The sequence below is a fragment of the Apteryx mantelli genome, chromosome 31 (assembly GCF_036417845.1).
Source record: "Apteryx mantelli isolate bAptMan1 chromosome 31, bAptMan1.hap1, whole genome shotgun sequence".
In the NCBI taxonomy this organism is placed as follows: Eukaryota; Metazoa; Chordata; class Aves; order Apterygiformes; family Apterygidae; genus Apteryx; species Apteryx mantelli.
The window spans coordinates 3,775,502-3,802,698 of NC_090008.1; the positions used below are offsets into that span (position 1 = coordinate 3,775,502).

The 27,197-nt window shown below is 48.7% G+C and overlaps 1 protein-coding gene across 1 annotated transcript; it reads right to left on the minus strand.

Annotated features, from left to right (window-relative positions):
* Positions 1-37: 37 nt before the first annotated feature.
* On the minus strand, positions 38-27,197 carry LOC106484829 (putative PIP5K1A and PSMD4-like protein). The gene is made up of 26 exons (XM_067313104.1): positions 27,093-27,197; positions 24,302-24,432; positions 23,768-23,885; positions 23,380-23,532; positions 21,851-22,150; positions 21,056-21,261; positions 20,314-20,397; positions 19,269-19,317; positions 18,795-18,879; positions 18,352-18,489; positions 17,332-17,461; positions 16,300-16,380; positions 13,969-14,053; positions 11,280-11,359; positions 10,553-10,573; positions 9,907-9,940; positions 6,656-6,897; positions 6,432-6,572; positions 5,604-5,718; positions 4,066-4,152; positions 2,753-2,821; positions 1,903-2,118; positions 1,699-1,807; positions 1,022-1,153; positions 673-740; positions 38-391 (listed from the first exon to the last, which is right to left on the minus strand). Exons 1-26 carry the CDS (start codon positions 27,180-27,182, stop codon positions 224-226), a joined length of 3,132 nt encoding a protein of 1,043 aa, XP_067169205.1. The 5' UTR covers positions 27,183-27,197; the 3' UTR covers positions 38-223.

Consider the following 27,197-nt stretch of genomic DNA (forward strand, 5'->3'; position numbering starts at 1 on the left):
AGGGGGAGCCCCAGGCCAGCCCAAAAGGGAGCAAGAACAACTTTAAATGCTTTTATTAACCTGTTACATCAAGAAAACCCAGCCCTACCCCTGTCCCCTTGTGGTGGGCTCCTCCACACTCGCCCCAAAGGCGACGGCTACGCTGAAGCTACGAGGTTACGTGGCCAGAACATGCGTGACCGACTCATCACCCACCCGTTAGCGAGACCCAGCCCCAGCGCTGTCATTTCTTCTCCTCCTCCTTTTTGTCCTTGCTCTCCTTGGAGGCCTGCGAGGCCAGGGAGCCCATGGCGTTGCGGATGGCCTCGTTGTTGGGGTCCACGCCGGGCAGGTTCTCCAGCACGCTCTGCAGGAACTCGGGGTCCTGCATCACGTCGTAGTCATCTTCCTCCTGCAGGGAGATGGACAGGAGTCGAGAACAGGCTGGTACATGGTTCTGGATGTGCCTCACCTCTCAGTGGGACAGGCTCTGCCAGGGAAAGGGTGGGTTCTAGTGACCCGGGAAGCTGAAGCTCATGGCAGGTCTGTAGCATGAAAGGACAGGGGCAGCCCAGAGCGAGGAAACTGACCCTGGCGCTGAGCACAAACAGAGAGGGACTCTCGGACGCTGGGAAGGCGTCAGGAGAGGCTGGGACAGGCCTTTCCAGATAGATCGGGATGATAAAGCATCACCTTAGTGGGTTCAGACGTGTCCATGGCTGTGCTGCTGTCTACTTCCGCTGCCTCTGCCTGGGCAAATTCTGTCAAGAGGAGAGAAACAGCTCAGGATGGAGGATTTACACACCCGCAGCCCCAGTCTGGACATGGTGGAAGATACAGGTTACGGCTGAGCGAGCCAGGTACATACCCCACAGGCATTCAGGGAGATTCAGGCCCTGCCCAGGTGACAATTCCCCATTTCAGGGCATGTTGGTGTGTAGGGGACAGCAGTTCTAGATGGATATGGAGGACTTGCCCCTTTCCCCTTGTTCTGGGAGAAGTCAGCTGAGAACGAGCTGAGCGCCGGCACCCAGCCACTCACCCGCTCCCTGCAGCGACATCTGCATGGCATAGGCAATTTGTTCCTCCTCTGTCATGCTGCTGAGGTCGGGCAGCCCAGCTCGGCCAAACTCCTGCTGAGTTATTGTCATCTTCAGCAAAGCATCGTCTGAATCTGCACGGACAAAACCCCGCACTCAGGAACTGTCCAGGAGAGCTGCTCTGCATTGCTAGGTGACAAGGGCAATGCCATGGCATGACCAGAAGCACAAGACCCCCTTCTGCTGTTGTAAATGCAGCCAAGCTGGGGAAGGGGACTAGAGCAGAGCAGCTCCCTGCAGCATTCATGAGAGACATGGGGATCTGTCTCCATTTGAGAACTGAGGGAAGTTTCAGAAGAAGTAGGATGTAGTTCCCAAGCCTGGATCTGCCCCAAATGCTGTGGCTAAACAGCCTGATTGGAGACAAGTTCAATGATTCAGGCCAGAAAGCCCCTCACGTTTCACCGTGGTGGATCTGGGAACTGCAAAGTTGCGCAGAAGAGCCCTGCCATGAACAGAACCCATATGTCATGGTGTCGGGGCAGCCCCACACCTCTGAGCGCAGCCACAGGAGCCCAGACACCCCTTCCCGCTGGCTGGATGTAGATGTGCTCCTTGGGGAACTTGCTGCCTCACCCTACCTGCCAAGGGCAGGTTCATTCCCTGTCCAGTTCATTACCATCCCCTCCAGTGGCTGCGATCCCAGCCTCAGCTGCAGAGGCGGCTGCAGCCCTCCTGGCCTCCTCCTCTTGCCGCTGCCTCTGCTCCTCCATGGAGACCCGCAGGGCCTGCGGAGACAGGGACAGCACAGAGATGAGCTGGGCAGAGCTCCAACAGACCAAGCTCAGCGCTCGCCATCACCCTCTGTCTCCTCATCGCTTACCAGAGCCAGTTCCGGGTCCGCGCTTGGATCCACACCAAACTCAAAGTCGCTGGCCCCGAGGCCCAGCATGGCACCACCCTCCCCAGCCAAAATGGGGGAGCTGATGAGGGCATCGGCTAGGCTCGGCCCCGGAGGCACTGTCACCAGGTGGGAGCCAGTCCCATCCTTGCCGTTTAAGGTGTTAATGAAGGCAGTGAGCTTGTCTGTGTTGGCTTCCTATGGTCAAAGAGAAAAGCTGGGATTAGAGACTGATCTGACTCCCTCCTCAGCTCTGTGAGGGACAGGCAGCAGGTTGCTCCACACACCCCAACATCCCAGTCCTCTGCTCGCTCTCCACAGCTCTCATGGTACGGGGGAACTGAGAGCTGTACAAGTGGCTCAGAGTTATGCCACACTTCACTCCTGGGGGTTGCCATCTGTTGCAGAGGCCCAGCAGCGGGTGGCTGCGCAGCCCTCCCAGCAGGAAAGCCATGCCTTGGCTGTATTATCCTCTCACAAGCTACTTTTCTCCCCGCGAACAAAAACCCCCAACAGCGCCCAGATCAGAGCAGAGCAACACGTGATGCTGATCCAAGACAAGGAGCGAGGGGTCAGAAATGCCACTCAGAGGCACATGAGTGGCTCTGGTATTTCCTTTAAGGAGAAAAGCATTCAACGATGCTTTCAGTGAAACGGGAGAGGTCTCTTACTCCTGACATTAGCATTTTTATTGAGACAGCTGCTAAAGAGACCGAGGTTCAGAGAACTGTTCGTTCTCTTCACTCACGTGCACGAGTAAGATCTTCAGGCTGGAAAGGATACAAAATCATGGCTTGGATCTGAATTACAAGGAACAGTAGAGAAGTCTCACCTCTTCTCCAAAATTGATTATGTCAACGTTGACTTTCTCTTTCTTAAGACGCTTTGCCAGTTTCACCAGCTGCAACAAGGAGAAACTGCAGCATTAGCTTTCCATGGCTTTGATTTCAGTTCTTAGATATATTCGGCTCATCAGAAACCAGACAAGAGCACTTGGGATTCACTCCTCGAGATGCGGAGCCCAAAATCTGAGCTTCCCAGATTCTAGCCCTCACAAGCTCCAGAGCTATCTCCCAGGAGTAAAGCATTTGAGACAGTCCATATGTGGGACAGGCACCAAACAGTGCCCAAGTTACTTCAGGGTGGCACAACTGAGGAAGCTCTTGTTGCCAGAGGAATTAACTGTCCCCATCGCTTCTGCAAAGATGCAAGCGAGAGCTTGGAGCAGGGAACATCACCTCCCCCCTGAAAACAGACATGTTTTTGACTTGCTCTTTCAGAGAGACTCAGAACGTCTGGATGAACTTTGTTTGCCTTATTTCAAGCGCAAACACACAGCACCTTCCTAATGTTCAGAGCTTTACTTCTGCTAAGGGATCCAGATATCTTCCCTTAACTCCTCAGACTAAAAGCTCACAGTGGTCTAGGTGACAGCAAGAAGTCAGGAGGCCCAGGACACAACAGAGGCTCCCTCAATAGACAGAGCAGCCTGAACTGGAGGAAGGAAGAGATCCTACACAAAACAGTGAGAGATCTGGATCTCTGTCCTTGGCTCAGGCCCGGCTGCGCCCATTCTGCCTGGCAGCTCTGGGCCTGCCTCAGAGGCTAAACACTCAGCCGACCCTGAGCCCTACGTCAAACGATAAACAAGGTTCTCTTTTGAGTGTAAGTGTATCACATTTCCCTGGGAAAGGAGCCAGCACTAATGCACCAAGTTCTTCGGAGAAAGCCAGTTGTTCCATTGCATCAGCCTTCTTCTATCCTTTGCAGAGATGCCTGAAGAACTGCATGGGTTGGGCTGCTCCTGTCTGCGTTAGGTTCCCCCCCGCACAGAAATACCCTTCACGCCTGTCTGGCTCAAGCTGTCACACTTCAGGCCCCAGCCCCTCTCCGTGTCCATTCCCCCAGGAGACAAGAACCCTGGCAGTGCCTACAACAGCCCTTCCTCACCCTCTCTATTCCTCCACACTCAGAACCGCTTTGCTAGCCAGTGCGTCTGTCAGGCAGTCTCCCTGCTGGCATATAAAGCCTTATTTTCAATACAGAGCAAGGAACTAACCAAAGAAGCCGATTTACAGTTCAAGGTATTCAAGGCAGGGTGAGAAAGAGACCCAACATATTTTCATTTGACTTGTCATTACTCACATCTTTCTCATTATCTTCTACAGGACTCCCAACAAAGGCAATGATTCGCATCTTGTGATTCTTGCCTTGACGATGTTTTAAAGCCAGCTACAAAACAAGAGTCATATGGTGCTAAGTGAGCAATTCCCAGAAAAGAGGAGAGGGCCATTAGTCACTTCTCTTGCTTTCAGGTGTATACACACAGGGAAATTTAGGCTAAATATCCAGGAAGACTTTTCAGTAGCAATTTTCATCAAACTGGGAGACAGCTGAACAGTGGAAGCCCTGAAGGAAGTTAAATCCACATCAACAGAGCAGCAAAGAACCAACTGGGCTGAGGGCAACTCGCAGTTTCTCCTCTTCCTCCCCAAACTCACAGTCAAGTCTGTTCTGTATTAGTGATTCACGTCACAGCGTTATGCTGTTTTTCATTGCAGCTGCTGCTCATACAGAGAGTTTCAGGTAGAACAGCCACTAATGATGACACTGTTGGCTGCTCCCAGTAGGGATCACTGCAGACTCAGTTTTGCACTCATTTTAGGCCTGCAGCAGAAGTGAAAGGTATGTTCATGTGACTGTAAGTCCACAAGCAAGCATGCTTTAAGGACCTCCCCTCTGCTGGAAGCTATGGCTCAGCTGGGAGCAGGTATGTGCTGCCGGTTTGTTGCTACCCAGTCAAGTAAGCTTGCTTAAAACTTCTTTTCCCACTGAGGAATGCTACTGTCTTAAAGTGCACTAACTAGATTGATTCAAAACAAAGCTTTCAGTGTCTTGAGATCAGAGGAGCTCTAGATCAAAGCTTGGAACAAGCTCAAGAGGCCTGATATCATGTCTTTTCCCTCCTCTGCAAGGGCAGAGGAGCCACGATGAGAAACATATTCCAGGACAGAGCAAAAAAACAGGACAAAAGGGTGACTGTGCCCTGGTGGAGAGTCCTCAGTTAAGGAGCCTGCTCTCCTTGGTGGGAAGGGCTGGACTCAGCACATCAGCTCAAGACATGCCGTAGTCAGAGTCTAGCTACAAATCAAAAGTTTGCCATCTCCCTCTAACGCATATTCCCCCTTTTTCCCCTTCACGAGATAGTCATGGGTTTTCCCCAACCCGAGCTCCAATACAGTTATTTCTCAGAGTAGCAGGTGACAGCTGAGCAGAATTACATTAAATGCAGCACCTTGGCCAAATTCCAACATGGGTTGTTTCAAGCCACCTGCCTAAATTCACTTTACATGTCCAGATACTGATTCAACGTCTTAAGCTGCTGTGCAGCGTGGCTGGATTTCTACAAAGCAGCTGCCAAGACTGATTCATCTCTGAAGCAAACTCTAGGACCAGACTATTAAACTACCAAGCTGTTACGTAGGATTTTCTAAAAGCTTCATCTGCATTTTGCATTTGGCAAAAACAAAATGATTTGCTCAGCACTGCTTAACCATAGAGGCAGAAACAGAACCATATTCCAGCCATCAGAAGGACAAACAGTTTAGCAGGACTCAGTAAGGCAAAAGGAGTTACAGAGAAAGGCAGAAACTCACTTGTGAGAAACCAACAAGACCACTTACGTGAGCAACTCTGATCCCTGTACAAAAGGTAATTTTCCCTTTGGGTTGCACCGTGTGTAGCTTTGAAAGGATCCGGCCTGTGTCTGGGGTGAGCGTGGTCAACACTTCACAGTTACTACAACAAAAATACATTTAAATCGGTGACCTTTTATTTGCAAAACCCTTCATTTCCTGTGGGAGTAAGAGTACCCTCCCTGCAGTAAGCCTGTAGCTCGTGGGTACTCCGAGAGTCTGCCAGCATTCAGCCTGGATGGGTCAGTGCGTACAGGGAGCAAGACTTTTAGCCTGGATTCCTAAAAAAACAAAGCATGTAATCTGTCTGTGTGAAGGCTTGCAAGTGTCTGTCCCAGCATCCTTGAGCCCATTGGCCGATTTTAACCAATTCCGGCCAAGAGGCAGCTCTCAAAGGCACCGAGTTCCTACAAGCTTCAGGAAAACAGAAGAAATGTTCTCTCAAGGCTGTCCACGAGCTGCAGTGACAGCTCAGTCGTTATTAGCCACCCTTTGGGACATAAGGCCTCAAGAGACAGGTCTGGAAGAGAGTTCCAGACTAGAGAGAAAAGCCTCTGAAATCCTTCAGTGTCATGATGCAGGAGTGAGCCCAACAAGCCAGACAGATGTCAGAAACCAGGCTTTCTCTTACCAGTCCTCTTGGAAGAACTAGTTTGGTTTTAGACTGTGCTACTGCTGCCCCATTTTGCAATAATCCCCTTAGTCCTCCCCCACACACTCTCCCACACATTCCCCAGCCCCCCCTCAGCATTGGCACCCGCTTGTTGCAAGACCTTGCATTGGCCCCTGAGGCTGGAGTCCCCCCAGCAGTCGTACTTGGCTAAGGTAATGAGCCCCACGTTGTTCTCGGGGTTGCTGCGGGTTTTTGAGTGGCACACAATGTTGACAGCATCTTGCTGGGCTTGCAGGCGAGTGGGTAAGAAGTCCCCATTTCTCATATACTCACTGTTGTCCACACTGAAACACAGAGAAGAAGGTATCAGCTTGGAAGCAAAGCAGGTGAGGCTTATCCCCAAAATGTGCTTTTCAGGATAGCACACCTGAGGTCACGCAGCTGGGGATGCACAGCAGGACACAAACACTTCCCAGAGGCAAAGGGACCTGAGTCCAGGCTACCAAGAGCACAGTGAGTCACCTCTACATTTCCACGAGTGTTCAGATCAGACCCATCCTTCGGGGAGGAGGGACACATCACAGGGATTGTCCTTTGGGTTGCAGGACAAACACTTGCAGCCCCACAATGGTCGAGGAGCCTGAGCCAAGCTGGAAGCTCCCACTCTTGCTGAAGAGCATGAGAGGTTGTTCTGGATGCTGCAGTCGCAAAAACTCAAGCCCACAATCCCCAAAATGTTCACATGCCTTCTCCCATCTCCACAGGGCCACAACAAAAACCTGCCAGGAGACACCACTCCGCCTTAATGTACATAGCTCTGCGCTCAACACTACTAAGGAGAAGCTTTCCTCATGACAAAAAGCAGCTTTCCACTCGCATGCAAATACATGCATGGGAGACCGCAGGGTTTCCAGGGCACGGGGAATGGACTGCAGAGCTCTTTGCAAACCCCGCTTCCAAGAAAATCAGCATCTCTGCTCCACGGGACAGCAGTGCGATGATCTTCTCAAGGCAAAAGGGCAACACTGCAATGAGTCAACCCCCCCCGAGTCACACAGTCCAGCTTCCTCACTCTAGCTTACAACACACGATGGGTGTCACGGCCTGGACACCAGAAGAGGCCCCAGGCACACACAACTGCCCAGGTTTATCCCCGTGCAGCACACAGGCGACACTGCCCCCCAGCGCCTAACTGCAGCAGCCACAACAAAACAATGCCGTAATTAAATCTCTACCTTCCACTGTTGGCTATCACAGACAGCAGAGAGGGGACAGAAAAACCTCTGCTCTTACACTGGCCTTCAGAAAAGCGACTCAAGAGAGAAGTATTAATTTAAATAAAAGCTTGAAAGCTTATCTCCGCCCCAAATTAAGACTTCCCTAAGCAGTACTTCCACATTTTCAGTTTTGACACCAGTGAGAACGTTTCTTTTTGAAACAACCGCTTGCTTGTTGTAACTGTTTTCCTGACACTGCAGCCATGGGTTCCCTGTCAGGACCAGCAAGTGCTGCTGGCACAGGGCTGTTTCTCCTCCTGTCCCATGCTGAATATCCCAGCACAACCTGTGCGCTGGCCTACGCGGCTGGAGAGCAGCAAGAAGGCAGCAGCACAAACTTCATCTTATAACGTGGACAAAGGCTCAAAGAAACAAGGTGATGTATGCCCAAGCTGTCTGAACTTCAGTTTACTGTTCACAAGGCTCATCACAACTTCCCGCTCTCCAGGACAACACAAGGAGTGGTGACACGTTTTAACACCCTTAAACACAAGTAAGCAGAGAGTTGCCTAGATAAAATACCAAGGACTTAATATACAGTCACCAAATCAGACTAAGGTAATATCTTTATCCAAACAATCACAGAAATATGTAGAGAGCTAAAGAAACAACAGAACCTGTATATATTTCAAGGATTTGCTCTACTGTGGCCTCCTTAACCATCAAAAACAAAAGGTATCAGATCTGAGAGGCTGTAGCTGTTGTGATAGTACTGACACATCAAAACAGCAGGTTTAGCACGTAATCTGAAATCAGTTTCCTGCTTCCAGCGCCGGTCCCAGCTTGCGTTCAGCACACAGGGCCCTTTTACCTTGAAACTGATGCTGAGCAAGAGTAAAACAGTAAAAGCCAGATTACAGCTGCGCTAGATGCAGCATCACTCAAGCACTAACCCCTTCGCTCCCGTCCCAGAGGCATGGGGTACAGCCCAGAGCACGAGCAGCTGGCCTCATTCAGGTAGCAGGTTACAGCCGCACAAAGCTGCCCCAGCCCAGGCTGGCAGCACTGGGTGCTGTAGGGGGCTGGGCCTGAAGCCCTGCCAGGTCTGCATCCCACCTCTTGGGTGTACTACTTTGATGTGGAATTTAGTCCAGCCAAGTTTACTGATACCCATTTGTTGTCCCAGTGCTGCCTGCTACCATATCACCCCAGCAGCAGCAGCTCTCCCCAACTCATTCTCCATCATCCAGCTTTCCTTCTGCTTACCAAGTGCCCCCTCACGCCCCCATTAACTCCGTTAACAAGAGCCTCTTCATTGTTGTCCTGCCTCCTTAATCCCCCTGCTTAGCCCAGAGCCTTCCCCACCAAAAGACCCCTCCTCACCCCAACCTGCCCCCTTTAACTCCCCCCAGCAATAATCTTCCCTCCCCACCTTACTTTCCCAGACAGCCTCCAACCTAAACTGCTCCCCATTTCACCCAAACTCTCTCCCAAGCAGCCACCACCCAAAATCTTCCCCACCATCTCGATCCCAGCACCCCAGCACCACCCCAGCAGCCATCCTCTCCCCAACCCAAACACCTCCCGCTACTCCAATTCCCCCTCCCAGCTCCCCATCCTTCCCTCCCCTCCCCACACACCTCCTCTCATATATCCTCTATCTCAAACTTCTCCTGCTCAGGCCCTGCCTTGCCCACTCCACACGCATCCCCCGTATATCCCCCAGGCCAAATTCCCCCTGCCCCAAATCTCTCCCTATCTAGGCATTGCCTTCCCCACCCCACACACCTTCCCTTGTATTCTCCACACCTTTCCTCTCCCCCCCCCCCCCACAGGCCTTGCCTTTCTCGCCCCCCACACCACACCCTGTGCATCCCCTGCCCCAAACCTTCCCCTGCTCAGGCCCTGCCTTGCTCATCCTTTGGTAACAACCCTACACATCTTCACCTATATATTCTCTGCCCCAAACCTTTCTGCCTCCACACAGGTCTTACCTTTCTCACCCCCCACCCACTTTCCCCTATATATCCCCTACTCCAAACCTCCCTCTACCCCAAGCCTCTCTCCTCCAGGCACTGACTTCTCCACCCCACACACGTCCCCCTACGTCCCCCTCACCCCAAACCTCACAGACCTTCCCCTATATATCACCTACCCCCAGACCTCTCCCCCCCAGGCACTGCCTCTCCACCCCACACACCTCCCCCTACCCCAAACCTACCTCCCCCCCCAGACCTTGACTCCCTCAACCCCCTCAACTTGCCCCTGCCCCAGATCCTCCCCCGTCCCCAACCCTGGACCCAGCCCTGCCCCCGGCCGGGATGACTCAGGGAAACGCGGCCGTGGCCCCCAGCCGGACGCATGGGCATGGAGCCCCGCCGCGGTGCGGAGCAGAGGCGGACGGGAGACGAGGGCAGGGGAAGGAAGGGGAGGCCACCCCAGCCCGGCCCGGCCCGCTCACCACACCATGGTGCTCTCCAGAACCATCTTGCCTCCTTCCCTCAGACCGGCCCGGGCCCGGCCAACAAAGCGCTTACCGATTGGCTCGAGGATTCCGGCCAATCCCCACCACCCGTCTTCAGAGGCGAACAGCAGCCGCAGGGCGCGCCGGGAGCTGTAGTCCCGGCCGGCTTAGAGATGGGCACCGGGGCAGGAAGTAGTTGCCGGGGGGGGGGGGGGGGGGGGGGCAGCTGGGGTCCTAACCCCCAGGGCAAATAAACCCCAGTGCAGCAGGGGAGGGGAGAGTTCCCCGGGGCTGAGAACGACCCCAAGTGACACTGAACGTGTGCCCCTTCCAGGCCTGGAGACCCTCCAGGACCATTCAGCAGCTTGTCCAGGGCTTGAACCCCTGTCCCAGGCATGGAGATCTTCAGGGGCTTGGAGACCCTCTGGGACCATCCTGCTACTTACCCGGGGCTGGGACCCCCATCCTGGGCACAGAGACCCTCCCAGCCCAGACCCAGCCTTCCACCCCACTGGCACAGTTTGGAAAATGGGGCCTTTCTACCACCTCTAATTACAGGGGGGAATACCCCCCCCCCCCCCCCAGCACGGAGGAGCAGAGACATCCACATCCTTCTCTACTTCAGCCTTTGCCCCTCACTCACCGTACTCTGTTGACTACTGAGCTACACGGGAGGCAAAGCAGATGAGTCCCACTTCTCCCCCCCCCCCCCCGCCATCCATGGAAAAAACAAGCCTGGACACTTTTGTGGGTTTAGTAGCATACCGTATATTGCGTCTCTGTGCAAGACAGGCTGAGAAGAGACAGCTTTGTTTTTCAATATCCATTTTAACAGCAGATGATGGCAAAAAACGTTACACAGTTAAAATGACAATATTCACGACACGGCACAAGTTGTTCCACGTGGATGCGCTGGACAGGGCAGATCCCTCCCTGTTCAACCGAGAAAGCGGCAACAGATCCTGTCGTGTGGAATCAAAGTGGCGTCAACACGGAGCAGGAAAAAAAAAAAAAAAAAAGAGGTCCGGCCTCCCTCAGCTCTCAATCCCTTTACCCAGCGTTTCTGTCCAGGGGCGCTGGGGACTGCAGCGGAAGATCATTGCACCCAGGAGCCAGGCGCGACATTTCAGCTGCTCCCTGCTCTTACTCGACTTGCCAAGCCGTCGGCAAGAGAACTGAAGCCCCCGTGATGGAGAAAAGCCACTTGAGTTTTTAAAAACGTTAAAACTAGTTACTTGCCACTTTTAAATGAAAAAAAAAAAAAAAAAAAAAAAAGCAGTTGTTCTGAAAAACCATTACAAAGCAGAGGTTGATAGTTCTGATATATAAATGCTACCCCCACCCCCCCATTTCCCTACTCACTGAATAACTATCCCCAGAATAAAACACTTAAATACAATTTCATAAATAGTAAATCATGAAAAAAATTGAGACTTTGTTTTCTTTCCTCCTGGTAAAAAAACAAAAAACAAAATATGAGTTAGGAGGGAAGATAAGAAACAGTGTCTAATATAGACAGTTACTTCAGCTATAAAGTGTAACCTGCTGGATAGAGTCAGAGGTAAAGGGGAGGGAGAAGGGAAGATCCAACAGAGACATTTCCAGTAGTCCCCAAGCTGATCTTCCTTCCAATCACAGGTCTTGTTGTGATGTTAATTGGCGTTTAAAGGTTTGAGAGCCCTTGAGAACCAGACAGCCGGTTACTGAACAGAGACTGTTCTTGCACTCCACCAAACCCCTCTGGATCTGGACACCCGGAATAAGGCCGTTCCACTTGGTCTTTCAAAAAAGTTTTTTTCTTAAAAAATATCAGCTTGTCACATCCACTTTAAAAGCTTGAAGTGGAAGGTGGGAAGAGACTTGGCTCTGAAACATCAACTAAAAAAATCCCCTTCTACACCACTACATTCTTTGTTTCCTTAGCAATCATTGCTAATTAGTATAGAAATCCCTTGCACTACTGCAAGGGCAAAAATTTCTAATTTTTTTTTTTTTTAATATACAAAAAAGAGGATGGAGGATTCTAACCCACTGGGAACACGGGGAAGACTCACTTCATTTCTTAAAAAAGCATTTAGTGAAAATAAAGATCAGGCCAACATTTGCTCTGAGATCTCTAGGTAAGTGTCCGCAGCCAGTGTCTGCAAGGCATCACCCCAGCCTTGTGCGCACACAATGGAAACGGCAACAACAGGACAATGCCTCCTTTCAGTTTTGTTTTTTCTAAAATCGGACACAAACCCTCAGCATCCTCAGGTTCGAGGTGCACCATACTTTTGCAGAGGCAAAAATCTGTCACAATGCATGGAACAGGCAGCCAGTTATGTAGGAATCTCAATTTCAAGCCATTGAGAGCACTGGTGTCAAACACAGCTCCACAATACTGTCTAAGATATAAGTGGAGTTATCAAAAGGGAGCCAAGCTATAAAAACTGTGAGGTTTTTGCAAGTGGTGTCCACAAAAGGACATAACAGCAAAGTGGAGGGCAGGGGAAGGGAACCGAGCAGGCTATGTTTGGTCCACTTGCTTAAGAAATACTGAAGGCTTAAAAGAAGTGTGCCCCTTACACAGATCTCTCTCCAGGGAATGGGGAAGGGACAAAAGGTTAGTCTAAAAAACGGGACAAAGCAATCCAAGACCTCCCTGACATCTTAAAAGCTTTGCACATTCAAAGTCCTCTGAGGAAAACACCATGATGAAGCACCTAGCTCTCCATGTCGCTGTCTCAGGACAGTGCAAGGTTGAGAATCCTGCAACCGAGAATGGCTGGTGGAGGGAAAAAACAAAACAAAACAAACTTCATCTGTGGTCAATATAGCTTCCCACTCCCCCTTTCTGCCTCTCTCACATGGGATACTTTTTTGGTGGAACACCAAGAAGCCTATTTATTAAAAAAGAAAAAAGTGACTACATTGCAGGAGTAAAAAGAAGTTGATATGACTGAATTCAAAGGAACATTTAAATTAAAAATTTGTTTTAAAATACAAAATAAAACCACATTGCTCTGTCGCAACCTGCCCCAACAAGGCTTTAATGCCCGTTTACCCCCAGGACTCTGAAGAGTTGCCCATTCTGGCCAGGTTTGTGATGCTGGCATCGTAAGCATCTAACTCCCTGAAAGTCAGATCAATCCCTTTTCCAGAGAACTTCAGCCCATGCAGAGCATTTCCTCCTCCTCTCAACAGCCTGCTTTGCTCCCACCAGGCTTCAGAGAAAGGAGGACACCACAGATACACAGTCACACCTTGAGGGCTCTGCTGTAAGGAGACTTCCAGGTGTCCGAGGCTCAGCTGTGCTGACTCGGTCTTTGTTAATACTATTCCACTAAGTGCAGACCAGCCTTCCAGCTTCTAGCTTTCTGTCCAGATAAGATTTCTAATAAAATAAAATAAGTCAGCAACAGGGGCTGAATGTTTGTCAGACTCCACAGACCACGCAGAGCACAGAACAATCTGCTTCCATCACAACTGTCTCGGTGTTGCTTCACTGTGAAGAGAAAAGAGGGGAAATGCTGGAGAGGAGCCTGCCCTCCTCTGAGGAAGGACAGCACAAGGTCTCCTTTGCCTTCCCCACCCTGGGAGAGGCAAAGTGAAGGGAGCTGTTGAGTTTAGTTGTGTTCAGGCTTTTGTACCCTTACCTGAACCATCCCCTTACATTAAAACAGGCAGGTCTGAGTATTTAATCATTCTCCACTGGAACACCAAGATGAGTCTGGTCAGATTCACCCAGTTTTATCTCTGCCATCAGACCCACTCTGCGACCTCAGGAAAGTGAACTGCCTCTGCTTTGCCTCTCTACTTATCTAATTTAAGGCTTCTGGAGGCAGCAGATCCCACTAAGAGCATGAACAGTGCCTAGCACAAGGCAGCCTGAGCCTACATGTACCAGAGGGGAACAAATAACATCTGCTTCCTGCTCTGGTTGAGTCACACACAATCAGCAATGCCAGTGCTCCTAGCACCTCTGGGGAGCAGCAGAACAAGAAGCCAAAGTAACCCCTGTAATTGTCTGTCCACCTACAGAGCTGCTCATTTCCTCCCTAAAAGGGAAGTACTCACAAAGCTTATCTCCGTTTCTTGCAGGTCTTCAAACTGTTCTCTCAGTTCTGAGGAGCACTCTGGTATGGAAGGCCCTGGGGAACCGCTGGGGAAACAGAAGGGAAGAGACCTGTAAAGCAGTTTTTAAAATGAGCCATCAATAAGTCACATTTCTTGGCTACCCTGCTTTACCCAGCAAACTGGAACATCCAAGCACTGCATAAAAGCTTTTGTTAGGCAGATTTATTACAGGGTCACAGGCAACATTATCCCTACTGGCCCAGGCATCTAAAACAATACGTAGAAAACCATTCCCCCAGTAAACATTACTTCAAACATTAGGAACAAGAACCTTTTGTCCAGCTAAGAAGCAACACCTCTTTACAGAAGTCTTCAAGCACATCAACATGAAAATGGTCCCAGCACTCAGCCCACCTGTGGCTAACACCCAGGATTTGTCACAGTCTGCTGGAAGTGGATTAATTGGTAGTACTCCATCTCCTGTTGCCAGCATGCAGAAGACATCAAGCTGTTAAGATCAGGTTACACAGAACCCCACACAGATGCCCTTGGATCAACAGCATCTGTTTAACCCAAATGGAGACACGAGTGACCTCACCAGGAGCACAAAACTCCATCTCTCTGCCTAGATTAAGCCTCACCTACTTGCCTGTTTACTCTCAGCTGCTCTGGCTACATCTTCTGTTGAGCTTTCTGACTAGTAACTCCCTGATTCTGACCTATGCAGAAATTAAAGGCAAGGATGCTCAGTGCTAGTTACAGTGCAAAAATTCCTTTCAAAGCTTGTGTAAGCAGCAGTATCCTAATGCAGGGCCAGGTGATCAGGTATAGGGCTTAAGAGAAAAAGAAATGCCCCTCTAAAACAGAGATCAATCTCGAACTCCTTGCCACAGGATGCCAGACAGCACATAGGGCTAGAAACTTACCTTCCCAGTGGCACATGGTGATGTCTAAGCATCTCAAACACCAGCACACTTCTGCCAGTGAGGTTAATGACAGAGCTGGGCTGCAAACCAGGGGAATCCCAACTGTTCTGCCCTTCCCATGATGAGAACAGGCTATTATCAGAACCTTGCATATGGAGGGAAATCTTCCTCACTTGTTCAGCATCACACCCACCTCTCTAGCCTTGGGCTCTACTGCCAACAAGAAGTAATCAGACCTCTGAGATTTGCTATGCTGGATCAGTCACTAAATTGGGCCAAGTAACTCCCTACCTGGGTGGCAGGACAGGGAGAACCAGCTCTGTCAGCGCTAAGCAACGGGTCTTGGCTGTCCACTTTGTGAGGGCACCCACACCTGCATGGTATTGCTTACACCACCATTAAGAGCACATCTTCAGCATGCAGCAAACAGGCACGTGGCAATGCTTCTGAGGACCTGGGGTTGTGCTGCAAAGCACAGGCTGAGGTTGTTGTAGCACAAAAAAGAAAAGGCTGAGCTCATGTTTCAAAGGCAGGCCTGGAGCAGGCCAGATCCTGTCCAGCCCCCACACCCACCCCTACAAGGGCAGAAGTTGAGAGCTGCTCTAGCTGGAGAGATTTCAAGTGACATCACTCTTCTTTGTACAGGGCTGCAGAGATTTAAGAGCTTTTCCTTCCCAAAGGGTGGTAAATACCCCACTAGCCAGGCTAATTCCACAGAGAGGAAGAAAATCCCTGTTTAAAGCCATTCAACAAGTTATGTTAGAAACCAGTAGTCTACAAACTGCTTTCATTCTTTGCTGGGTTTGCAGAACTCTACATATCTTCCAGGGCTGCAAAAGTGGATGGAAGCCTCTGACAACAGGCTTGCTTTTAGCAGCTCAGAGTTCAAGGGTCCTAAGGACCCCATGTGAAAAAGCACTGGCCTGTTCAGTGACCTCAATTTCAGTGCCACAGCCTGCTGGCACTTGTTTTTATGGGATGTCAGCAAAGAGCAACCACACACTCGTGTGCCTGCAGGCGTTGCCCTCCCCTCCAGAGGGGAACACAGCAGGCTTTGCATCTGGGGAACCACCCTCAGGAGTCAACTCAATGGAGCAGGCAGGTTTAGTCTTACATACCTGAGCAGAAAAGGATGCTCAGCACCATGTTGTATAAGGAGGACACCTCATCTTGAAAGGTTTTTTCATTCAGCCATTTTACAGCAAGCAAACACGCTAAGGATTGCTGTGTCTCGGCACAGGGCCCAATGTGCTGAAGTGCTGCATTTTAGGAGCAAACTGACTGTACAAGAACTCTGTAACCACCCGCCAGCAACAAGCACGAGGCCAAGTCTCAGAATAAGTCTCACTGATTACACCCTCTAGACAGGAGAAGGTTTCAGGCAAAGTCTGGTTCCTCCCCTCACCTAGACAAGAAGATGCCGGGAGCTGTTCTAGGCAAATCCTTTGCTGAGCTGTCAGCTTTATGCACTTGTACGCCCACTGACCTACGTAGAGATTGAAGGAGAGAGACCTGCAGTTAAGTAAATAGAAAGAAAGCCTCAGGCATGCTGACGTACTGGAAAGGAGCAGCTCTGGTTTAGGATCCCTACCAAGAAGTTTCCAGGTTTTAGAGGGGGAGTAAGAGGTGTTAATTATAAGTTAATTATAATTGTATCTTGTCTTCCTGTAGCTCAGGCAGAGCAGACACCTTAATCAGTGCCATTCTGCAGGATCAGGAGTAAGGAAAATGGTTTCCAATCACTTCCAGGAAGAGAAGTTAACACCTCAGAAAGGGATTGTCCTCTGACCACAGCTCCTCCTCATACCTGCTAGTCTTTCCCCTCTGACAACAAATGAAACATTCAAAGGCAGCCATAAGCTCCCTCACGGCTCTCCATGCTCTTGTTTCTGAGATATTTTGAACTGCACCTGCACACATCCCCGCAGCCTCCTCTCCCAAGAAATTGTAGGAGCTCGACGCTTATCAAATCACTAAGATGCAAGAGAGCCCAATCCTCTGAGAGGAGCAGCAAGCAGGACACTTTCAGGATCATCCAACACCACATCAATGCTCTTCACATACATTTTCAGAGTGACACTTTCACTAACTCGTTTTAATTAACACAAATCCTTCAAGTCCAGAACAAAGCCATTAAATACAGTACAAGGAACCAAAAGCCACTGCAACCCCCACACAGCCCAAGCAGAAGATGCAAGATCACATCATCTGTAAAGGACTGCACACAGGAATGGTGACACGGTGCTCTCCCCTTGCACATGCTCGAACTGACAGGACTGAACATGCTCAACACAAAAGGACCACTCAAACAGATATTTCTGCAAGCATGCCAAAAACCCAAACATCCCATAAAGCAACACAGAGCCCTCCCACAGCTCATGAACCTAACCTGCAGGAGCCACCGGCCTACCATGTGCTGGAAGAGTGACAGTCTTACCTATTCACAGGTGAGTTGAGGCCTCCGCTGCCCAAGGAAGAGGTGGACAGGGTCGTTGCGACAGAGTCGCTGTTAGCTTCATCTACTGGCAGTGTCCTGGGAAGGAGATCTGGACGACCAAGGTGGGAACCTGGGTTAAAGCACAGACTGTTCCATCATCACTTGTGTGGCACAGGTTCCCACACTAGCCATGGGTCGAGATCTGCGCTGGATCCCATCCAAGATGTCTAAAATACCCAAGGACAGAAGAACCAGCCCTGCATTCAGTTCTCTGTTCTGAATCTAAGCCTCCACAGTACTATCTAGTTCAGCTTCTCCACTGACTCAAACCCCGAGGGCCTGTGCTGTTGGGAACAGACCATACACACAGGGACTGCCACACAGTCTCAGCCAGTTTCCCATGTGAGTGGGGGCCACTGGATGCTTGGAGGAAGCTGAAAGATCCCGTGAAGACGGATGAAGTAGTACCTGGTCTCATCCTGGTTGTGAGCAAAGACTGGCTTTTACTGAAACATGAGGTTCCTCACCCTGTCCTGCATTTGATGCAACAGGATACTTGGAAACAGCCAAGCCCCTCCTCCTCCTCCCTTTTTTTAATCTTGTCAGTTTCTTTGTCTCAGCAGCTTCCTGAGGCAATTAGTTCGACAAGATAATTATGCCGAATGGAAAACCATCTCTCTACAGTTTTCTTCTCCTCTTCACATCAGGGAAATCGGGTTAGAAGGATCCTCCCAAGAATGCACCAATGGGCTGTGAGGGGCACAAACGAAGGGCTCAGGGCTCACTGCCCCTCTGGACCTCCTCGGCGCCCTCAAAATGCACCATGGTGTATAACAGGTTTTGGCCCCCATCTGGTTTCACACACCCCCAGTCCCAGAAAACAGGCCCCCTAGCAAGTCTGCAAAACAACAGGGAGGCGTCTTGCCCAGTTCAGGAGGCAGCAAGCTTTGATGACACAAATACAAGCTTAAGAGCAGCTTCTCTTTTTTTTGTTTTTGTTTGTTAGGCCCAGGCACCAACCTTGCTCCACATCCACCTCTGTTGTTACTTGTGCTTTTGTCTCATATGAGATGTGTGACAGGGAAGGCACCCCTCCTTGACAGCTCCTCCGAGGAACTGTTGTGCCAGACCGGCTCTTCTTAGAAGGAGAAGGCTTTACTTAAAGACAAAAACCAAGACAGCACTTTACTAACACATTCCTCTCAGTAAAAGACCCAATACAGCAACTTTTCAGTGACAGTCTGACATGAAGGCTGTCCTCTGAAGGAACATGCTAAATGATGAAACAGCTCCCGTAAGGTCACATCTGTGTGGCAAGAACAAACTGGGAGGAAGCAAGAGGTGACACAGCACAACAGACTTCCAAAAGCTCTTACATGTTGTCATTCATCTTCCCAAACCACAGCTGCCGAGAAGCAGAATTGACAGAGATTGTGGGGGTGCATCTGCACAGAGGTACTTACATGGTATTTTCTTGAACGCTGTGTTGCACATGAACCGTTGGAACCTTTCAGCATAGAAGCTGGGTCTGTGCACAGATACAGTGTCCTAAGAAAGTCCAACGGACAAACATTAATATGCAAATCTGAATTAACAGGTGTTCAAGGTTAATGTGAGCTTCTTCAGACTGTTAACATTGCTGTGTTGGAGTAGGAACAGTCAGGGGTTCTTGTATCTAGTGACTAGCAGCTGTGAGAAGCAGGTTAGATTCAGAAGTATGCACTGTATTCGGAGCAATCAAATACTTGTTGATGTAGATGAACAATACTATTAACACCCATGTTTTTGAGGGTACCTAGAGAGCATTCCTTTTATGTAAAGGGGCAACCACAGACATGCCTTTAAAATCCAGGATCCTATGCCCAGAAGGACCAAGACAGTTTAAAGAGACATTGGTATTACTGCTGAAAGTTAGAAGGTGTATTTTTGCTACTTACTCCGTCATGTACAAGGGCCTTCCAAGAGTGCTCCAACTTCTTGATAAATCTGACAAAGGAGAGGATTAAGAACAATTTTAACCCCAGGTCTCCATAATCTGCATTATATCATGCTCACTCAGTGCCAAGCCTGGCTTCTGACCACAGTGGCAGACACATCCCAAACTACTAATTATTTTGGCTTTAGATTCTCTTAACTACCCCATTTTTCTAAGACTGTTCCACAGACACCTGGACTGATCTCTGGGCATACCTGGACACTCTCACAAGGTGGGTGGTTTTGCTTTCCTGTCCCTGCCACACAGTCTCACACTTCCCTTATACCAGCTTTCCTCACTGCACCCTTCTGAGAGCTGACTCAGCTTATTAATTCAGTAGAAAACTGTCCTGTCTTTGCTGGCTGAGTGAACCGAGTGACTCTGAATGCAGGTCCAGAAAGCAACAGAGTCAGCATAAGGTGAGAGAGGACAGTTGGTGCAGAACAAGACCTTCCCCTTACGGCTGTTAGATCAGCCCCTCACATCTCATGAAACCACAGCTTTAGTGTTTCAGGGCAAGATACCCAAGGGGAGAGTTTCCCAGGCATAGTTAACATGGGTAGTTAATTTGCAGTGACTTTGATAGGGACTTTACATATGTAACCTTGCACATTTTGCATTTTAATAGAAATAGAAGTCTTGCAGCTATTTTTCGTTTCAGAGGGAGGAGTGGTTATAGCCATTTTAGGCCACCATCTATTTTTTCCTTGCCACTTCCTGCACACTCCTGGTGTACAATAACCACAGCACAGAAAAGAATTTCATGAGAATAAATTTATTCTGGGAACATGAAGTAAACACAGTAAACAAGACCCACAAAGTGATCCCAAAATGCCAATGCCAAACAAAAAAAAATAAAGAAATGAAGGTGGTTAATAAAAAAAAAAGTTTATTTGTGTCAAAACTATTTCTTGAAAGCCAATCTTGATACCCAAGCAAGGGCAAACAATGCTGTAAAGTGGACTTCACCCTTTGGTGATACACAGCTGTCATTAAAGGTTTCTTACCTGTAGGACTGCAACACATCAATGATGCCAATGTACAGAAGCAGTCTCTCCCCCTTCGCGTTGCGGGCTGGAATGCCTCCCATCCTAGAAAAGGACAGGGCAAAAAACATGAAACTATTTTCACACCCCACTACCTCTCTCATGCAGCCTGGCATGGGCTGAGTACTATGTAAACTATTTAACAAGTGTCAACATGCAGGAGGCACCTACTGTTGAGCTAAGAAACTGGAGAAGACAAGTCAAAGCAAAATGCTATTTTGGTAAGTTAGCTAAACCTCTAAGAACTGATCCCCTTTTCCCTCTGTATGCAGATTTTATTGAAGATGAGGATTGATTAATCCCAACTCGCCCATGAGAAGAGATGGAGAAGCAGTAAGTGCATCTACTACTGTCCATACTGAAGATGGCAGCTGGACTTTACAGGCCATTAGTCCAGCAAGGCAATCACTGTGCCTCAGAAACAGATGGAAATAATTGTTTGAAGCTGCAAGTAACCATTGGGCAGAGACAACTCAAAAGCCACCTGGAAATCCAGAAAGCATTCTGTACATTAAGGAAGAGGAATTGAAGCCAAATGCTTTGCACGAGAAGATTGGACATCAATACTTCTCTGCCCAGTGTCACAGCAATCATATACAGCCCAGTCTGCATCTAAATTCAGTCTCCATTAGCCAAGCTTAGATTTTACACCCCTCACTCCTCGCAATACTTTAGTGGAGCAGCAACACCAACACAGACTTACTGGTCATCTGTTTCTATGGTGCCACCTCGTCGGGCCTCTCCTTGGATAGATTCCATGGCTGTAGAATAGAGGGCCTTCTGGGCAGCTGGTCGTCGTGTATCAGTCTGGGATGTCCCATCTGCCATCGCATGCTCTCTCTGTGCCTGATCAATGTTATGGATTGCCACAAGCAAACTGTAATCCATGATTTTAAAACTCTGCAGGACCTGGGAAGGAAGTCAACAAAGGCTCATTCAGTGTTGCAAAAGCCCAGGGAAACTGTCAGAGCAGACAGTTTCACAAGTGTAGTCAGCATTTTTGCTGAGAGCCCTGAGCGTACTGAGGGCATGGCTTTTAATCCATAGATTGTGCACACTCATCTCATCTATAGGTGCCAAAAAGGATTACAGGAAAGACATCGTTACTCTTCTTGTGCAGACAGAGACCCAAGCTAGAAGACACCGACTTCTGCACAGCTACTCAAAGGCAGTTCAGAACTTGAAACTGGACTTAGTCTAGCAATCCTGCCCCTCTCCCAGCATCTTGCCCTACTCCAGAGCACAATCTTGGCAGAGGGAGGGAAGACTGCTTCCTCTCCCTCTAGAGGCTGTGCTGAGCTTAATTCAGACTGGAAGCATGGAAGGAAACTGTGCTCCAGGTCCTGTTTCTTGTCCATGCCACCACAAAAGAGAAAGAGGTTCTCTAGTCAACACCCCAGGCAGAAGCTGCAAGGATAGTGGCTGCTGCCCACTTTTCTTGGGAAAGGCTCAGGAAAGGGAAAGAACTCTCCATACTGCCCCTCACCCTTCCACTTACCAAACAGTCTCTCTGTAATGTTTTGCACAAAGCATTATACATGTCAGAGTCTAAGAACAGGCCATCAGGGATGTCCTGCATAAAATCCAGGTCCTTGTAGGTTGGGAAGACCTTCTCCCGCTCCTTCTGGGATGCTCGGCGTTTGTAGGTGGAGCCCTTCAGGTCATATTTGAGGTGCATTTTCACAGAGCGTGGCAGTAGGTTGTTCATCACGACAATGCGGATGTTCTTGCCCCCGGCCTGGACACAGTACAAGCCGTAGAACTTTGGCAGCAGCGTCCTTGGGTTCTGGTTCAAGTTCTGAAATGCCAGAGATGCAAAAACATTTTCAAAGCCATTCTGGTTATTCATGTGCCAGTTTGAGGAGTTATTTGCTCCTTCTTGTGCCTCTAAATTGAAACACAGCTGGCAAGGAGTTGAAGCAATTGCTAAAGAAGCTAAGAGGCAAGGTGAACACAGGGAACAGATGGGTGATGCCTACAATTATTAACAACCTCTTTGCAAAGCTGAATGGTTCAGATAAAGCTCACAAATGCAAAAGGAATTTGTTGCTCACTCACACAATCACCTGCCAGAGGCTAAGCCAGGGGATCTTCTTGATAGAGGATGGTTTTGTGCTTAGCCTTTTTAAATTTGGCACTTAGGTCAAGCTAAGCATATCAGGATAGGGATTGATCTAAAACTGATGGCTGCAGAAGACACTAGACAGAATTTTGAAGAAAAACAATGTGGCTCCGGGATACAGTCAAAGCAAAAATACTTGTGGGTCCAGAAGCAGTTTAGGGAATTCAGCTAGCAACCCCAACAGCATTAAAAATTCCAAGGCACTTCTGTAAATCAAGGATATCTCCTGGCTAAATTCCCATTCACAGAGGTGGCTTATAAGGGCCTGGCTGAACACCAAAACAGAGCAGTCAGATCACACACATATCACATTTCAGGGTGGGATCTGATTTTGCTCCAGGACCGAAAAGGCTTTTATTGCTATAACCACATTTATAAAATTAACATGCCTTTATTCCCAAAGCTGCTGCCTCTGTATACAGAAACTTTAAATCAGAGTTCATCAACAGGATACTTCACCTTTGCAGACAGACCCAAGTATAGCCCTGAGAACAGGAAGGGAAACAGAAGCGCAGCTTTGCAAGACAAAGTACCACGGGCATGACCTTGTGTGGCAACGACCTCGAGGCAGCAATAAGCAGTTCACAGGTGGTCACAAAGCAGCCCGCAAGCCTCTAGAAGAGTCCAAGTTACAAGGTGTAGTGCAAGACTCCTGTGCAGCACGCAAGGCTTGTGATACCCAGGTAGCCTGTGTTACTCAGCAACTGTCTTTGTCACCATCGACACTGGGCAGTTGAGACGGAAGAAGGATTGGCACCCAACTTTGCACAGCCACTCTCAGATCAAACACACAGATCAAACTTCCACACACATCTACCAGGCAATACGTAGCAACATCTGTCATGTTCGTGCCTTTGGGGACCCCTCTCCTAGCCTGCAGAGGAAGCCCCACCCAGGTGACTTACCATGTAGTAGCCAGGTAGCAGCTTCTGTAAGAACTCTGCCTCTTTGTGCTGAACCGTTTTGATGATAAACTCATCGTCACTGGATACATAGAAGAGGGATCCACTGGCCCCAGAGTTTGAAAGTTCAATGAGTGGATCATTGCAGAGTGAGTACTGACAAAGAGAGGATGAGAAAAGTAGAGGTGAAAGAGATCAACAGGAAACCTGAGTGCACGGCCTCTTCCTTTTAAACATTAACAGAGGCAAACCCTAGGGACATACACAGCATCCACCACTGTGCTTGCCATGGGGCCACACAGCGCTCCAAGGCACTGACAGGGCAGAAGAGGACAAACCACCAGTCACAGAACACGCAACAAAAGGGAACCTAGTCCAACCAACAACGTACCAGATAGTCATCCGGTCGGATCCCAAACAGCTCCCGGAAATAACGAAATGCCACTGGAGCATAGGTTTTGAACCGGAAGTCATTGTAGTGATGAGCTGGGGTCAGGTTACTCCCTTCACTGATCAAAGGGAGAAGCACACACACAAGTATTTGTATCTGAAAGGTTTCTTAAGAGACTGCCCTAGAAGCGATCACCCACTGGCTGGCTGGCTCTAACATACCCAAGGGCTAGAAAGCACCCACCCAAAAGGGACACATCTAGGCACACCCAGGAGCACACCGGCATTTGTTCACACAACCAACAGCCTGTCACATACAGGGAAGAGCCAGGGTTCTTCAAAAACAGGAGACAGCAGACAGGAACCAGAGCTGATCTGTAAGCAGTATGTCAAGTAGCTCTGCTCAGGAAAGCTGTGCTCCCACCTGCAGTCAACTGTTCGAGTTTGGTGCTGCTTCCTAACATGCAAGTAGGGTTAGGAACTAGTGCTGCTGCTCACTGTCAAGTACAGCAGAGAGGAGAACACAAGTGCTGACCTTGGGAAGAAAATACTTTCTACTACGTAGAAATCTTGCATGAGAACATCTCTTTCGGGTTTGGTGCTCAAGCTTCCAACTGTGTGTGTAATGCCCAGCTGAATGGCACCTTTCAAGGCAGATGAGGTTGTCTGGAGGGGCAGGAAACAAATGAGTTAGACATGATGTGGAGCAGCATATTGCAAACAGGTATGAATGGAGCTTCAAGAGAAGAAAAAAGAGCCACAAGTTTAAATCAGCTAGGGTATTTTACATCTACTGGCTCCAGCTTCTTTTATTTTTCTCATTGACTAATGTCACTTTGGCTGCCTTGTCCCATAGCAGTTTGAAAAGGGTGCATGGATGACTAGACCTCAGTAAGCTGTGATGACAGGATGTTGAAGCTGCTGCCAAACTAGGGAATATCCTATTCACCTAGGAACCCATCGATATCCCTGACCATATCCTACTTGATTCTTCTGCTCTGGGTGGCAGAGTTGTAAAAGACTGGAATCACCATGCAGCTGGTCCTCCAAAGACTGGATTTCCTCCTCCCACAGTGCTCCTCTCAACATCCTACAGTCAGAAGGAGAAGATATCCAGGGACAGGTTATCTTGTGCCTCCTCTGCGAATAAAACATGCTTCCTGTCACCTTGGTCTGTCAGGTCTCAGGATGACATGTTTTGAAGTTTGACACTCTTCAGCTTGGGCACAGACTCAGGTCTTCAACAGGGCCAGGCAGGCACAGTCACATGGCCAGCACACAACACACTTCTGCTCCAGCATTATCTCATCCCTCTGACTCTTTTGCTAGATTGTGGCCCTTTAACGCTAAACAGCTCACTGTCATTTTAAAATAAGGAAAAGCAAAGACATGAATTCCACTCCTGCATCCTCTGCACAGACTGTCCAAGAACAATGTAGGGCTGTGTTCTTGTAACAGCTACTTACATCAAGAGTGCTCTTCTGTCTATAAAGCACATGACCCCTTCTCAGACCAGAGACATGCCTTGATCCAGCTCGTGCTATGGGCTGTCCTTCCCTGAACAGCCAGCTAAGACCTGCCCAACATCCCTGATATTAATTCCCTGAGCATGGAGACATGAACTCTGCTGTAAAGCTTGCTGGAAATGTTGAGGCTGCAGAGCAGGTGCAAGTTGGATTTGTGTGCTGCAGCTCATGGATATTTCACTTGGCTTATACATAAAGCAACTGAATCCAGAACAAGATCCAGGACTCATGATCCAAATAGCTTGTGTTTTCCCTTAAGCTAAAGAAAGCTCAGCCCCCTACCACATGCAAGGAATCACTGTAGATCAAAGCATTTGGCGACAGAGGGATACCTCAATATCTAAGACCAGATTTGAGGGATAAAAATTTCATGCTTTTTCCCAGACACACATCTTCCATGAAACCTTGTAAAATGGACAGGAACATTTCACCCACTTAACTGTTTCTTTCCTATCATAGCTACAAGATCTGCTTATGGTTACCTGAAGAGAGAGCAACAAAAACTTGCAGCAACCCCAGTTTGCCATCAGACAACATCCTCTTCTACTTCAGCTGTTTTACTTCAGTATATGCTGGGGAAGGAGACAGAGTTTGATTCCACCTTCCTTCCTTAACTCTCTTCAGGCTGAAGTGGCTTGCAAACAGATCTGAGTTCAGCACACTCAGCCCACCTAGTCCTACTTAAGCCCCAAGGACAGTCCTACTGTTGAGAAACCTCAGTTATGAATGCAGCACAGCATTGCTCCCCTGTTTGTGAACACAGAGCCACAGGGTCAGGTTGCCAAGGAACAAGTATTTTTCTCTTCTATTAGCCAGCAAGATCAGCGGAGCAGCTGGCTGCCTGTTTACAACTGCTTTTACACAGCAAAGAATTATAAAAACAACTTACAACCTCTGAAGAAGGAGAGGGTGAAAAAGGACAGACTGTCCATTAGTTTTGTTGCCAGATAAACCCCATGTAGTGTCCCACCAGGTTTCTGAGATCCTTGCAAGCAAGCATTTCAGGCATTTACATTGGCTTCTATCTTCTCTCTCTCATTACATTGCTGCCAACTTTCTACCTCTGAACTTGCTGGGAAACTGGAAGCCAGATCCCAAACTTAAAGACACAAACAATTTCAAAAGGCACTGTAAAAAAGCCAGCTTCTGTAGAAACACCACTTGAATTCCTCCCATTCACTCTGATTCCTTAACAAACAGACAGGTATGTAAGTACATCTGGATTAGAGATTTCAGACCGGAAGCTTCACTTATATAAAGCAATGAAACATCCGTACCAAATCACTATCCATTTAAAAACACACCATAAAACTAATCTCATTTCAGAGAAAGTTGGCACATCCTGATGAAGCCCAACAACCTGGAAGGAGCATCCACAAAATACCCACATTTATGGGCTTGTTTAAAAAAAAAAAAAAAAAAAATCCAGACAATCTCCCCTTTGTAAAGCAAATTCCAGTAATGCCACAAGATCTGTAGAAGCTATTGTGCCTGAAGAGCATAGAAAGCACCCAGTAAATCAGAAGAGGCCTAACAAGTGTTGCTAATGGGCAAAGTTTAAAAATAATCCCCTCTTTAGAAGGCTACAGCAGAGAAGCTGTCTGTGAAGTACACATTCAGTCCTTTGACTTTTTCAAGCTTGGAAGGCTGTGCTCCCTTTGAGATCATCTTCAGCAACTCACAGGTATTACCTACCACCTAACGCTGAACTTCATGAGACATGCTGGTGTTCTGGGCAGCATTTGTGTTGCAAACAGGAGAAGGACAACATTTAGATGAGTTGTGCAAGAGGCAACCCACCTTTTTATAGGTAGTCTCCCCTGTGGAATCCACTCCTCTATGCCCCTTCTTTATCGTCTGTGAGCCCGGCTGTCCAGAAGAACCTGGCATCTAGGATGGGAGAGA

What these genes read in the sequence shown, in the direction of transcription:
- LOC106484829 (XM_067313104.1), bottom strand. Translation starts at nt 27,182, where the DNA reads ATGCCAGGTTCTTCTGGACAGCCGGGCTCACAGACGATAAAGAAGGGG. An exon ending in AGCGTTCAAGAAAATACCAT is followed by an intron (nt 18,490 to 18,794) that starts GTAAGTACCTCT and finishes TTTGTCTTTAAG; the next exon opens with TAAAGCCTTCTCCTTCTAAG. An exon ending in AGAGGTGGATGTGGAGCAAG is followed by an intron (nt 17,462 to 18,351) that starts GTTGGTGCCTGG and finishes GCTTTAACCCAG; the next exon opens with GTTCCCACCTTGGTCGTCCA.